This window comes from Crinia signifera, chromosome 12, assembly GCF_055691185.1.
Source record: "Crinia signifera chromosome 12, ASM5569118v1, whole genome shotgun sequence".
Classification (NCBI taxonomy): Eukaryota; Metazoa; Chordata; class Amphibia; order Anura; family Myobatrachidae; genus Crinia; species Crinia signifera.
In genome coordinates, this window is record NC_139228.1 from 27,014,217 (window position 1) to 27,029,697 (window position 15,481).

At 39.7% G+C, this 15,481-nt stretch overlaps 1 protein-coding gene across 1 annotated transcript; it reads left to right on the top strand.

The window, feature by feature from the left end:
- Positions 1-12,886: 12,886 nt before the first annotated feature.
- On the top strand, positions 12,887-13,813 carry LOC146049509 (olfactory receptor 5AN6-like). Its single transcript, XM_083166050.1, has one exon. The coding sequence runs from the start codon at positions 12,887-12,889 to the stop codon at positions 13,811-13,813; it is 927 nt and encodes a 308-aa protein (XP_083022176.1).
- Positions 13,814-15,481: the final 1,668 nt, after the last annotated feature.

Consider the following 15,481-nt stretch of genomic DNA (forward strand, 5'->3'; position numbering starts at 1 on the left):
TTATTATTATTATTATTATTATTATTATTATTATTATTATTATTAATATAACATTGATCCTTTGTTTTTCCTAATGGCTACCCAGACTGGACACAGCTGTAGCAACGCAGCCGCCATGTTTTTGCATGTAAAGCTTGCAGCCGTTTTTACAGCTACTCTCGGTTAACACAAACAAATGATAACTTCCTGTCAATCATGAAATCCACATTGCAAGCAATACCGCAGCGAAAACTTGGCACATGCGCACACTGCGACCACAACAGAAGCAAGAATTGCTTTGTTGCATGATATTCGGTCATTGCATACATATATGAATTAGGCCCGTTGCTGGGCAATATAACACATTGCTATCCTCCATACTGTATGAAGTGGGATAAGATTATGGAATTGTTAATTCTATGAAATTCCAACCTCTTAACTTGTATTGTCATTTTAAAATAACTGATAAGAGCAGAACAAAAGCTTCAACACACTTTTGTAAATTCAAATTATGTCCAGGTGAATTGAGTTGTAAAATATGTATTTGACTAGAAATTATGTATACTAGGGTTTTTGCTTAAAATAATTAATGGTTGTTTGATACCACCTCTTTTCTTAAACATGGGGCCTTGAGTTCTATACCATCTATACAGTTAGGAGTAAGTACACTTAGAATGTGTTTTTTTACAATTTGGCAAAAGCTAAATACTTGTGACCAATGGTAGCTCTAGAGGTTGGGCTGCAGCACTGACAAAATAGGAAAGACACACCAACTGCCACCCCAAATACTGCCAATCATCACCAGCCAGGCCTCACCGATAGCCAAATCACAAGAAGTGGTGTCTCCAGAGGTGGAGGTGCAGCACAGTCTAAAGTTCCCCTACTTGAACTTTAGACTGTGCTGCACCTCCACCTCTGGAGCTACCACTTCTTGTGATCAGTAGTCTTTGGCCAGTTTCACAACAAAAGTAGTCAGGATCTTAAATTAACATTGAGGTATATTTGAATAAAGATCAAATGGGGTAAATGCCTAGACGCTTCTACATATAAAACGGGCAACCAAATGCTGTTTCCCAACAATGGGGTGCTGGATCACCACAAATAATAAAAGACTATAAAAAATAGGAAGGTAATCCAAATGAAGAATACAATATATTTAATCATTTTAAATACATTATATAAAGTAATATATAAAATGTTCAAATGTATCCATAAATAAGAAACAATGCAAAATTACACAAAGTAGCTAAAAAAGTATATCCTCATGAAATGACAAGTGAAACAATGTAACAAAATATTAATTCAAATATAAAATACAAATGTTACATTCATATTATAAATAACTAAGCTCCTTTTTTGTAGCAAAGAATGCATAGTTACTAAAGCTTCATTATTTACCCAAATTTAGAGGATTCAAACCGAACCAAAACCCAGAATTGATGGGTCCAATTCAAATCGAGTACCTTTTCGGATCTTCTTACGGTTTGGAATTTAGATTTAAAATCTGAGTTTTGGCTTTTGGATTCCAAATTTTGCATGATTTTGGCTTTTTTAACCATTCTTTTTTTTATTTGTATCAATGACTATAATTATTTTAATTGATTTTAGACTGACCTGAAAACCGAATCAAGACCAAAAACACTTGTGGTTGAATTTGCAAAATCAAATCATGAAGATAAAATCCTGTTCCAAAATCAAAACATTTCTACTTAAAGAAATTAATTATTGCTTCCAATGGATCCTCTGCAATCACTGAAATGGTATTCGGCAATAAATAGGTCAATAGTAAAAAAACAGCTGATACTGCACTTATATTATGTATTATGTACTCTTAGGGGGTTAGTTACTAAAGTGTGGTTTTAAAATTGGAGATACAGTATTGCCCAAAGTAATCATATTCTAACTGTTATCTTCTAAAAAGTGCAAGATAAATGTAAATAAAATATGACAGGGGCATGAAGGACATCGTTGTACAACATATAGTGGAAGTTCATACAGTACTTGTAGAAAATGTTTTTGATACTTTTGGTTAACAACACTTTGCTACAATTCTTGAATTATATCCACAACTCTCTGAGGAATCTGTGTGGACATCCAATCATTTCCTCCCATGGTTTCATGCAGCCTCCAGTACAAGGAATGCTAAGTTACCATTATGATACCACTGCTTTATAAGAACACATTAAGACAGTGATAGGGAGCACTGTTGGCAACTATGGGTGTGTGCTCATTGTACAAAGATATTCCACAGGGTTTAGGGTTAAACATTATTTACACAATAGTCCTTGTATATATTTCTGTTTAAATAGATTTGAGCAGAAACCATATCCTATATGGAGGTATGTAGTATATTGAAAACAATGCTACTGTCATGGGGTCTAACTTGCCACTTTTTTTATGCCAATTTGTTTATGGCTGAATGCGAGCAAACCCACCAGGTCTTGGTTATCATATTTTTTTATTATAGAAGGTACATTGATGACTTATTTTTAATTTGTCTTAGTACTCAGCTTTTTTTCTGAGAGATGGTAGTTAAAAAAAATTCTGGATGTAAACTTAATGAGAGTATACAAATAATACTCCCATTAAGCTTTTTTTTGTATGTAATATTATTGTTTTCTTGTGTGCTTGCGATTACTTTACTTACCCATTTTTAACTACTTTCATATGATCCACTATTCATTTTCCTCAATTTGGTTACTTTCTTATATAGTGACAGCCACTATTCATTTGAAAGGATGGATGTGAGATGGTGCAGTTTGCGTTCCATTCAAAATGCACATTTGTTTCTAGTTGGTCTAGGATTGGTTATTGTCATTATATCATGAGACTTCCAATTGTTGCTTATGCATTCCAGCTGCTGAAATGCATAGCATGTCTGGTTGCCCCACTAATACCACTAACATTGTTTGTAGCAGTCTATTCTAAACTCTTTGGAAGATTTTTCTTACTCTATAGGCTCTGTTATGTTTTATAATAAGTGTAGATATTAATTGATGTTTGGTTTAACCCTTTGCATGTCAACATCTCTGTGAGATATGTGCAAAATATCCACTAAAATGCCAACATCTTTGTTAAAGGTGCACAAAATATGAGTGCCAACATCTTTGTGAGAGGTGTGCAAAATATCCGCTGAATTGCCAACATCTCTGTGGGAGATGCGCAAAATATGAGTGCCAACATCTTTGTGAGAGTATGCAAAATATCAGCTAAAAATTTCAGCGTCACTCACATTTGTTATAGAAATTAAAATTAACCCCTTCCTGACAGAGCCAGTTTTTGCGTTCCTGACAGAGCCCTTTTTTTCAAATCTGACATGTCTCACTTAAGTGGGGATAACTTTTTTTTGCTTTTACTTATCCCAGTGATTTTGAGAGTGTTTTTTCGTGACACATTGTACTTCAAATTAGTGGTAAATTTGGGTCGATACAGTCTGTGTTTTTTTGTGAAAAATACCAAAATGTCGTAAAAAAATGGAAAATTTAGCAATTTGCAAAATGTTAAATTTTCTGCCTGTGAGACAAATAATCATACCACTCAAAATAGTTAATAACTAACATAGACCATATGTCTACTTTATGTTTCCATCATTATTTCAACTTCCTTTTAATTTTTTTGGACACTAGGAGGCTTACAATATGAATAGCAAATTCTCAAATTTTCAAGAAAATTTCAAACACTGATTTTTTTAGGGACCAGTTCAGTTCTGATGTGACTTTGAGGGACTTGTATGTGAGACACCCCCATAAATGATACCATTTCAAAAACTGCACCCCTCACAGTATTCAAAACAGCATTTTGGAAGTTTTTTAACCCTTTAGGTGTTTCACAGGAATTAAAACAAAGTGTAGGTGAAATTTCAAAATTTCATTTTTTTTGCAGATTTGCAATTTTAATACATTTTTCTAAGGAACACAGTACATTTTACTAGAGAAATGTGACTAAAAATTGATTCCCCCAATTCTTTTGTTTTCATAAATATCCTATATGTGGCCCTAGTGTGCACGTTGACCAAACCACAGGCTTCAGAATAGAAGGAGCACCTACTTGATTTTGGAGCCTCCTTTTTATGAGATTATTTTTTAGGCACCATGTAGGTTTCTAGGCACCATAAGATGCTAAAAGTTAGGAACCCCCCCACAAGTGACCCCATTTTGCAAACTACACCCCTCAGGGAATTCATCTAGGGGTATAGTGTACATTTCAAACCCCCAGGGGTTTCACCAATTGTGGTACAACTGGGCAGTGAAAATGAAAAATTATTTTTTTTACACAAAAATGCAGTTCTGGCTCCAAATTTGTCATTTTCAGAAGGTATGAAGGAGACAAAGCACCCCAAAATCTGTGCCCCAATTTCTCCCGAGTACGGCAATGCCTCACATGTGACCAAAAAATACCATTTGGGTGCATGGCAGGACTCAGAAGGGAAGGAGTGATTTTTGGATTTTGCAGCTCAGATTCTGGTGGAATTTTGGTGGGTGCTATGTCGCATTAGCAAGACCCCCCAAGCACCAATACAGTGGAACCCCCCCACAAGTGACCCCATTTTGCAAACTACACCCCTCAGGGAATTCATCTAGGGGTATAGTGTACATTTCAAACCCCCAGGGGTTTCACCAATTTTGATACAAGTGGGCAGTGAAAATGAAAAATTACATTTTTTTACACAAAAATGCAGTTCTGGCTCAAAATTTTTCATTTTCAGAAGATATGAAGGAGAAAAAGCACCCCAAAATCTGTGCCCCAATTTCTCCCGAGTACGGCAATGCCTCACATGTGACCAAAAAATACCAGTTGGGTGCATGGCAGGACTCAGAAGGGAAGGAGTGATTTTTGGATTTTGCAGCTCAGATTCTGGTGGAATTTTGGTGGGTGCTATGTCGCATTAGCAAGACCCCCCAAGCACCAATACAGTGGAACCCCCCCACAAGTGACCCCATTTTGCAAACTACACCCCTCAGGGAATTCATCTAGGGGTATAGTGTACATTTCAAACCCCCAGGGGTTTCACCAATTTTGATACAAGTGGGCAGTGAAAATGAAAAATTACATTTTTTTACACAAAAATGCAGTTCTGGCTCAAAATTTTTCATTTTCAGAAGATATGAAGGAGAAAAAGCACCCCAAAATCTGTGCCCCAATTTCTACCGAGTACGGCAATGCCTCACATGTGACCAAAAAATACCAGTTGGGTGCATGGCAGGACTCAGAAGGGAAGGAGTGATTTTTGGATTTTGCAGCACAGATTTTGGTGGAATGAATGGTGGGTGCTATGTTGCACCAATACAGTGGAACCCCCCCACAAGTCACCCCATTTTGCAAAGTACACCCCTCAGGGAATTCATCTAGGGGTATAATGTACATTTCAAACCCCCAGGGGTTTCACCAATTTTGATACAAGTGGGCAGTGAAAATGAAAAATTACATTTTTTTACACAAAAATGCAGTTCTGGCTCAAAATTTTTCATTTTCAGAAGGTATGAAGGAGAAAAAGCACCCCAAAATCTGTGCCCCAATTTCTCCCGAGTACGGCAATGCCTCACATGTGACCAAAAAATACCAGTTGGGTGCATGGCAGGACTCAGAAGGGAAGGAGTGATTTTTGGATTTTGCAGCACAGATTTTGGTGGAATGAATGGTGGGTGCTATGTTGCACCAATACAGTGGAACCCCCCCACAAGTCACCCCATTTTGCAAAGTACACCCCTCAGGGAATTCATCTAGGGGTATAGTGTACATTTCAAACCCCCAGGGGTTTCACCAATTTTGATACAAGTGGGCAGTGAAAATGAAAAATTACATTTTTTTACACAAAAATGCAGTTCTGGCTCAAAATTTTTCATTTTCAGAAGGTATGAAGGAGAAAAAGTACCCCAAAATATGTGCCCCAATTTCTTCCGAGTACGGCAATGCCTCACATGTGACCAAAAAATACCAGTTGGGTGCATGGCAGGACTCAGAAGGGAAGGAGTGATTTTTGCATTTTGCAGCTCAGATTCTGGTTGAATTTTGGTGGGTGCTATGTCGCATTAGCAAGACCCCCCAAGCACCAATACAGTGGAACCCCCCCACAAGTGACCCCATTTTGCAAACTACACCCCTCAGGGAATTCATCTAGGGGTATAGTGTACATTTCAAACCCCCAGGGGTTTCACCAATTTTGATACAAGTGGGCAGTGAAAATGAAAAATTACATTTTTTACACAAAAATGCAGTTCTGGCTCAAAATTTTTCATTTTCAGAAGGTATGAAGGAGAAAAAGCACCCCAAAATCTGTGCCCCAATTTCTCCCGAGTACGGCAATGCCTCACATGTGACCAAAAAATACCATTTGGGTGCATGGCAGGACTCAGAAGGGAAGGAGTGATTTTTGGATTTTGCAGCTCAGATTCTGGTGGAATTTTTGTGGGTGCTATGTCGCATTAGCAAGACCCCCCAAGCACCAATACAGTGGAACCCCCCCACAAGTGACCCCATTTTGCAAACTACACCCCTCAGGGAATTCATCTAGGGGTATAGTGTACATTTCAAACCCCCAGGGGTTTCACCAATTTTGATACAAGTGGGCAGTGAAAATGAAAAATTACATTTTTTTACACAAAAATGCAGTTCTGGCTCAAAATTTTTCATTTTCAGAAGGTATGAAGGAGAAAAAGCACCCCAAAATCTGTGCCCCAATTTCTCCCGAGTACGGCAATGCCTCACATGTGACCAAAAAATACCAGTTGGGTGCATGGCAGGACTCAGAAGGAAGGAGTGATTTTTGGATTTTTTAGCACAGATTTTGGTGGAATGAATGGTGGGTGCTATGTTGCACCAATACAGTGGAACCCCCCCACAAGTCACCCCATTTTGCAAAGTACACCCCTCAGGGAATTCATCTAGGGGTATAGTGTACATTTCAAACCCCCAGGGGTTTCACCAATTTTGATACAAGTGGGCAGTGAAAATGAAAAATTACATTTTTTTACACAAAAATGCAGTTCTGGCTCAACATTTTTCATTTTCAGAAGGTATGAAGGAGAAAAAGCACCCCAAAATAAGTGCCCCAATTTCTCCCGAGTACGGCAATGCCTCACATGTGACCAAAAAATACCAGTTGGGTGCATGGCAGGACTCAGAAGGGAAGGAGTGATTTTTGGATTTTGCAGCTCAGATTCTGGTGGAATTTTAGTGGGTGCTATGTCGCATTAGCAAGACCCCCCAAGCACCAATACAGTGGAACCCCCCCACAAGTGACCCCATTTTGCAAACTACACCCCTCAGGGAATTCATCTAGGGGTATAGTGTACATTTCAAACCCCCAGGGGTTTCACCAATTTTGATACAAGTGGGCAGTGAAAATGAAAAATTACATTTTTTACACAAAAATGCAGTTCTGGCTCAAAAATTTTCATTTTCAGAAGGTATGAAGGAGAAAAAGCACCCCAAAATCTGTGCCCCAATTTCTCCCGAGTTCGGCAATGCCTCACATGTGACCAAAAAATACCATTTGGGTGCATGGCAGGACTCAGAAGGGAAGGAGTGATTTTTGGATTTTGCAGCTCAGATTCTGGTGGAATTTTGGTGGGTGCTATGTCGCATTAGCAAGACCCCCCAAGCACCAATACAGTGGAACCCCCCCACAAGTGACCCCATTTTGCAAACTACACCCCTCAGGGAATTCATCTAGGGGTATAGTGTACATTTCAAACCCCCAGGGGTTTTACCAATTTTGATACAACTGGGCAGTGAAAATGAAAAATTACATTTTTTTACACAAAAATGCAGTTCTGGCTCAAAATTTTTCATTTTCAGAAGGTATGAAGGAGACAAAGCACCCCAAAATCTGTGCCCCAATTTCTCTCGAGTACGGCAATGCCTCACATGTGACCAAAAAATACCAGTTGGGTGCATGGCAGGACTCAGAAGGGAAGGAGTGATTTTTGGATTTTGCAGCACAGATTTTGGTGGAATGAATGGTGGGTGCTATGTTGCACCAATACAGTGGAACCCCCCCACAAGTCACCCCATTTTGCAAAGTACACCCCTCAGGGAATTCATCTAGGGGTATAGTGTACATTTCAAACCCCCAGGGGTTTCACCAATTTTGATACAAGTGGGCAGTGAAAATGAAAAATTACATTTTTTTACACAAAAATGCAGTTCTGGCTCAAAATTTTTCATTTTCAGAAGGAATGAAGGAGACAAAGCACCCCAAAATCTGTGCCCCAATTTCTCCCGAGTACGGCAATGCCTCATGTGTGACCAAAAAGTGGCAGGACTCAGAAGGGAAGGAGTGATATTTGGATTTTGCAGCACAAATTCTGGTGGAATGATGGTGGGTGCTATGTCGCATTAGCAAGACCCCCAAAGCACCAATACAGTGGAACCCCCCCACAAGTGACCCCATTTTGCAAACTACACCCCTCAGGGAATTCATCTAGGGGTATAGTGTACATTTCAAACCCCCAGGGGTTTCACCAATTTTGATACAAGTGGGCAGTGAAAATGAAAAATTACATTTTTTTACACAAAAATGCAGTTCTGGCTCAAAATTTTTCATTTTCAGAAGGTATGAAGGAGAAAAAGCACCCCAAAATCTGTGCCCCAATTTCTCCCGAGTACGGCAATGCCTCACATGTGACCAAAAAATACCAGTTGGGTGCATGGCAGGACTCAGAAGGGAAGGAGTGATTTTTGGATTTTGCGGCTCAGATTCTGGTGGAATGAATGGTGGGTGGGTGCTATGTGGCATTAGCAAGACCCCCGAAGCACGGTGAAATTATGAACCTAATAATCCATAGATGTGTGGTATATTTTAAAACACTCCTTTATACATAGGCCGGGTTTGTCGGGGCAAGTGTCACACTGGAAAATAGTTTGCTTTCTTATTCCCTTTTTATAGCAAACTTTGCACCTTTTTTGTGTCCTGCCCTTTTTTCCAGTGGAGGGGATTTCATCAGGAAAATGCTGCCCTGGTACAATACGGGGGCCAGTACTAGAAGTACTGGGGCCCTCTGCCTGCTGGTTCCCAAATATTAGGCCCTTTATGACTTCCTCTTGAAAGTGCATAAATGTCCCCCTCTGGCCGGTAGAACGGAATAGCACGTAAGCGTTATACAGTGCCATCTGGATGATATACACGGCCAGCTTCTTGTACCAGATTTTTGTTTTCCGCAGGGCACTGTACGGCTTCAGTACCTGATCTGAAAGATCCACTCCGCCCATGTACCTATTGTAATCCAGGATACAATTAGGTTTTGAGGTGTGGGTACTGGTACCTCGTACAGGGACGGAGGTGGTACTGTCTCCGTGAATTGTTGTCAGTATAAGGACATCCCTCTTGTCCTTATATTTGACCAACAACATATTTTCGGTGCATATTCCCCTGCTTTCACCCCTTCTCATTACTTGGGCAATGTGCGTTTTTGGGAGGCCTCTTTGGTTCTTGCGCACAGTACCGCAAGCTGCTGTACCTCTTGAACCAAGGGCCTTAAACAGGGGGATGCTGGTGTAAAAGTTATCCACATAGAGGTGATAACCTTTATCCAGGAAGGGGTGCACTAAATCCCAGACAATTTTTCCACTAACACCTACGAGGGAGGGGGGGCATTCTGGCGGTTCAATTCTTGAATCCTTCCCTTCATATACCCTAAACCTGTGAGTGTACCCTGAGGTGCTTTCACACAGCTTATACATTTTTATGCCATACCTTGCCCTCTTACTGGGAAGGTACTGGCGGAATTTAACCCTTCCTTTAAAATGTATAAGGGACTCGTCTATGCAAATGAATTTATCTGGGATGTACATGTCTTCAAATTTGGCACTGAAATGATCAATGACCGGCCTGACTTTGAATAGCCGGTCAAAGGTGGGATCATCTCTGGGTGGGCACTGTGCATTATCGTTGTAATGCAAAAATTTAAGGATCGTCTCAAATCGAGCCCGGGGCATGGCCATACGGTAAAATGGGGTGCTGTACAGAACATCTGTACTCCAATATTGCCTAATTTCTGGCTTTTTTACTATGCCCATATGAAACACCAGACCCCAAAACGTCATCATCTCTACTGCATCTACAGGGGTCCACCTAGCAAATGATGACGTGGGGTTTTGAGCAATAAACTGCTGGGCATATAAATTAGTTTGGTCCACCATTAAATTTATAAAATCATCAGAGAAAAATAATTTGAAAAAGTCAATTTCTCTGAGACCTGTGGAATCAAATTGGATTCCTGGCATGGCCAAAAACTCAGGAACCTGGGGCTCAAAATTGTCTGGTGGTGGGGTCCATACGAGATCAATTATTGGGGGGGGGGGGTCTCAGCTGCTCTACGGGGGCGTCTTTGAGGGGGTCCCTCATCAGCAGAGGAGGAAGAGGAGCTTAAGGCGAATCCTTCAAATTCCCCGCTTGCATCACTGGCTGTGTCAGAGTCAGAAGCAAGCATGGCATATGCCTCCTCCACTGAATACATTCTTCTGGATGACTGGGATGACATTTGGGATGACATTTGGGATGACATTTGGGAAGACATTTTTATTTTTGTGTTACTGGTAGTGAAATGTTTCAACACGTGTATAGTGTAGGGGGGGGTACAAACTTTATTTCAACCAGGGGGGTATGTAGTGTGTAGTGTGTATGCAGTGCAGAAAAAAAAAAATACTTTATACAAAAAAAAAAATGAAGGGGTTAAAAAAAAAAAAAAAAAAAGGTCCTGCGCCAAAAATTGAGCACAGATGTTGGTCAGTAACGTCCGTCACTGAACAGCGCTCAAAGGCAACAGGAATTTGATAAAAAAAAAAAAATAGATCAACCCTGTGCCGAAAAAGATGATCAGTGATGTACGTCACTGATCAGCGCACAGCGGCCACAGGACACCCACAAAATCACAGTGTGTGTAAAAAAAAAATTAAAAAAAGACCCCACAGCACACACAAAAAAAAAAAAGGTGATCAGTGATGCGACACTGATTACCAGTGAGGGGCAGCAGGTGCACAACCTTTGGTGCAACTGACAGTGCAACTGGCAGGTATATATAAAAAAAAACAACCTCTGCACCCCCAAAAAGTTGCTGATCACCTCAGATATAGTGATCAGCACAAAAGGCGGGGGCAGCAGACACAAAATTTAGCACTCTCTATCACTCTCTGTCACTATCTCTCTCTATCTCTCTATCTCTCACTATCTAACACTCTATGACACTGCAGCAGCAGCAGTGACAGGTATATATATATATATATATTAAAAAAAACCTGCGCCCCCAAAAAGTTGCTGATCAGTTAATTTATACTGATCAGCACAAAAGGGGGGGCAGCAGTCAGTTATATAAAAAATATAAAAAATATATAGCACAATCTGTCACTATCTCTATCTCTCTCTCTCTATCTCTCTCTATCTCTCTCTATCTCTCTATCTATAACTATCACACTGCAGCAGCACAAAATATAGCACTCTCTGTCACTAGGCCTCTCTCTCTCTCTCTCTCTATCTCTCTCTATCTCTCTCTATCTCTCTCTATAACTATATCACACTGCAGCAGCACAAAATATAGCACTCTCTGACACTATCTCTCTCTATCTCTCTCTATCTAACTAACGCTATTACACTGCAGCAGCACAAGTTCACAACACAGGAAGTCACAAGTAACAGGATCCAGGAAGCATCCAGCACACTACAAGCAGTGATGAAGCAGGCAAGATATTTGCAAGGATCAGGTAAGTATTTTGCAAGGTTCTGGTCAGTATATCGCGGCAGCTAGGCACGGTGACCGCACTGCACGCAATTCCAGACCGGAATGGCGTCTGCAGTGCAGTCACCGTTAGTTTAAACCCCCCTCCATGGCTGTGATTGGTCCGTCGGTCCGACGGACCAATCACGGCCTTTGGGGGCAGGCGGGGTGAGGTGGGGTGACACCAGTGTCACCCTTACACCCCGCGGTGATTGGTGCTGTACTTTACAGCACCAATCACCTCCGATCGCGTGTCACCGGCGAACGTTATTCGCCGGTGACACAGAAAACGCTGTAATTGGCTGTTCACACTGAACAGCCAATCACAGCGATCGCCGACGGGGGGGCGGCATCGCAGCCCCCCCTGGGCATGCACGGACATGTCTGCTGTCAGGGACAGCAGACATGTTGAAACTGTCACCGCGTCTATAGACGCGGTGACAGTTAAATGCCATGACGTACATTTACGCCATGTGTCGGGAAGTACTTCCCGACCATGACGTAAATGTACGTCAATTGTCGGGAAGGGGTTAAAAATGAGGTGAAAAAAAAGATTATATTTCCTATATAAGGTAAACATTACAGGTCATTATGATGAATAAAAATGTTTGCTTAGCAATTTTCACGCCAATTTTAACAAATTAATTTGGCACTTTAAGGGTTAAAGGGATCAATGGCATGACTAGAATTTTAAAAAAAAAGTTATTGTGGCACTTTCTTGTGTGAGTTTTTGGTAATCATTGAGGGTATTAAGGTCAGCCCAGTGCTAGTTGTATTCACTTGCTTTTTTGTGGTTTGTGTTTCTGCTGTTATGTCCTGAAGAAGATCCTGGGTATGGGTCAAAACATTGACCTGCTCTTTGTATGTGAGTTATACTATCATCGCTAATAAGCGCACCCCTTCTACCATCCCCATTGTAGACATTTGGTTCAATGGCAAGTATTTTTATAGTAATGATGTGATGTACCAAATAATCTTTATCTATTCTAAAATTAGTGGTTATATAATAAATTAGTTGTTTTAATAAATGTTATGGTCATTGAAAAATAAGAAGAAGGCAACTTAATTCTGGAAAACATTCTTTACACATTCTTTTAAAGTTACAATACATATCAACACTTAGAGTTATTTAAATAAATGTATCTACATATTTTTACTTGCAAATAATTATTTTATATAATGCTTTCTCAGGTAAAATGGAAGAATTAAACAAAACAATGGTTGAAGAATTTATTCTGGTGGGATTCTCCGATCTCCACCAGTATGAAATATTACTTCTCAATGTTATATTACTGATGTATATTACCAGTGTCGCTGGAAACTTTGCCGTTATTGTTCTTGTTAAGGCGGGAACTTCGCTCCATTGTCCAATGTATTATTTTATCTGTGTGTTTGCAGCTTTGGAAATTTCATTTGTGTCTGTTACTCTCCCCAGACTTCTAGCTAATTTGACTGTGAGTGGCAAGAAGATCTCTTTTATTGGATGCTTTGTACAGTTATACTTCTATGGTTCACTTGGGATAACCGAATGTTATTTGCTTGCAATTATGGCTTTTGATCGAGATTTAGCAATAAATCATCCGTTAAGGTATTCGTCAATCATGAACCATTTATTTGTTATATTTCTGGTGGTTACACCTTTTACCATCAGTTGTATTATTTCTTTAATGACCATATTGGTCACAGCTGACTTAAAATTTTGTGGACCCAATGAAATTAACCACTTTATCTGTGATTTGGCCTCAGTACAGAAGCTTGCTTGTTCCGATCCCTACATCAGTAGATTAGTGAGCAGTGTGGGAACTATTTTTGTTAGCCTTATTCCTTTCATCCTCATTTTAGGATTTTATACCCACATCATTATTACGATCACCAAAATTAAGAGTGTGGAAGGTAAACACAAAGCGTTCTCTACTTGCTCCTCCCATATAATAGTTGTCTGTCTATATTTTGGTACACTCATTATTGTCTGCATAAACCCACAGGGTAATAAGTATGATAAATTCCTTACTCTAATGTACACAATCGTTGTACCCATGCTAAACCCTTTCATTTATACTTTAAGAAACAAGGAAGTTAAGGAGGTTCTTTTTAAGACCATGTTGCACAAATTAAAAGACTGAGAACAACCGGGATAATTCAAAGAGTCAAAACCAACGCATCTCATATGGGCCCATAATGTAAATGAATATACTCTTTTTGAATTGGGAGATGCTGCTTTTTCAACAAAGCACTATTATTATTATTATTATTATTATTATTATTATTATTATTATTATTATTATTATTATTTGTTTTCTTATTATTATTCTTATTGTTTTATAATGAGTAGTAGTAGTATTATAGGGTGCCACAAATGGTTCACAGTGCCATACATACTGCACACATTAGAATGATACAGGTTAAACACAACATCACAGTATAATAAGCAACACTGAAATGGACATCAATTAGTACAACAAATCTCAGTGCAAAATACAGCTGAGAAGTTATGTGAGCAAATGAGTAATTGTCATATTACTAGGGAAGCCATTGGGAGAGATGAACAGCACTGATTGAGAGTAGATCTTGGTAAAATAGTCGCTGAGTTGGTGAGGGCTGTATTAGAAGTATGAGACAAGAGGACTATGAGAACAAAAGAGAAGGGGGTTCTTCCACAAGGAGCTTACAATCTAGGGGAAGAGGGGAGACAAGTGGCAAAGCGGAGACCTTTCCTGTCCTAAATTGGGGTCCTGAGGACAGGAAAAAAGCATGACCAAAGCATGGATTCCAGCATTAGATGCAGTGATCAAAGTAGATGAGAGGCCATGGTCATTGGCCAACTGGAGGGGCCAGGAAGGATTATAATGTACAGTTATACTTCTACGGTTCACAAAAGGTAATAAGTCAAAAGATAAATATATTGTGTATTAGTTTTTTGGCATTTCTCTTTATCAACATGTTTTCTTCAATGTCACAATAAAAATTTGTTAATAAAAAAAAGAGTTTTCTGTCAATAATTCTCTTTATGTATGAATAGATTTCTGACCCTATTACACTTTCTTTGTGAATCATTCTTCAAAATGTATTTTCTGTGTGTCTGTTGTCCTCTGCTGTTCTGATGAATAAAGCTGAAGTTAAGGTGGCTTCCATGAAGTTTTTGTTTTAAGCTTTCTGCTGGATAATGGTACAAAAAAGAATATTATTTGTGTGGTGTGCTAAACAAACGCGTTTCACTCTATTATCTTTAGTAAGGATGCTCAATATCTTTTTTCTAAAATACAATAAAAAGTTAATTTTATTTGGTATATTTATTTATTGATTTATTCTTCATTTTCAACAAGTCCAATCAGCATTGGAAGTGTTGAAATATTTTACTCTTCTGTAAATAATTGCTATAAAATAATCTCTAATACCATAAAGAGCAAGAAAATGTAAATGTTCTTACAAGGACTCCATTTGTTGCAGAAATGGGGGGTTATTTTAATTTGTTTTGCATCTGCGCATGCACATATGCATTTCTGTGCATGTGCAGATGCAGGGTGCGAGCGGGCACGGCGAAAAAGGCGAACTAACATGTTCGCCATCCCGCTCGCACCTAGCAGTGCGGATGGAGGGCGGGGGGGGCGATGGCGGGGGGCATAGCCCATGGGAACACCTAGCATTTCATGGGCATTCCCATGCAAATCAACTGGTGATGCAGGTGCGAAGGGCGGGCAGCTGACGTCAGCGGATATCAGCTGCGCGCCTGCTTGCCGCACAGGGCGCTTGTATATCAGAGACACCATAGAGGTCTCTCTGATCTGTGAGCA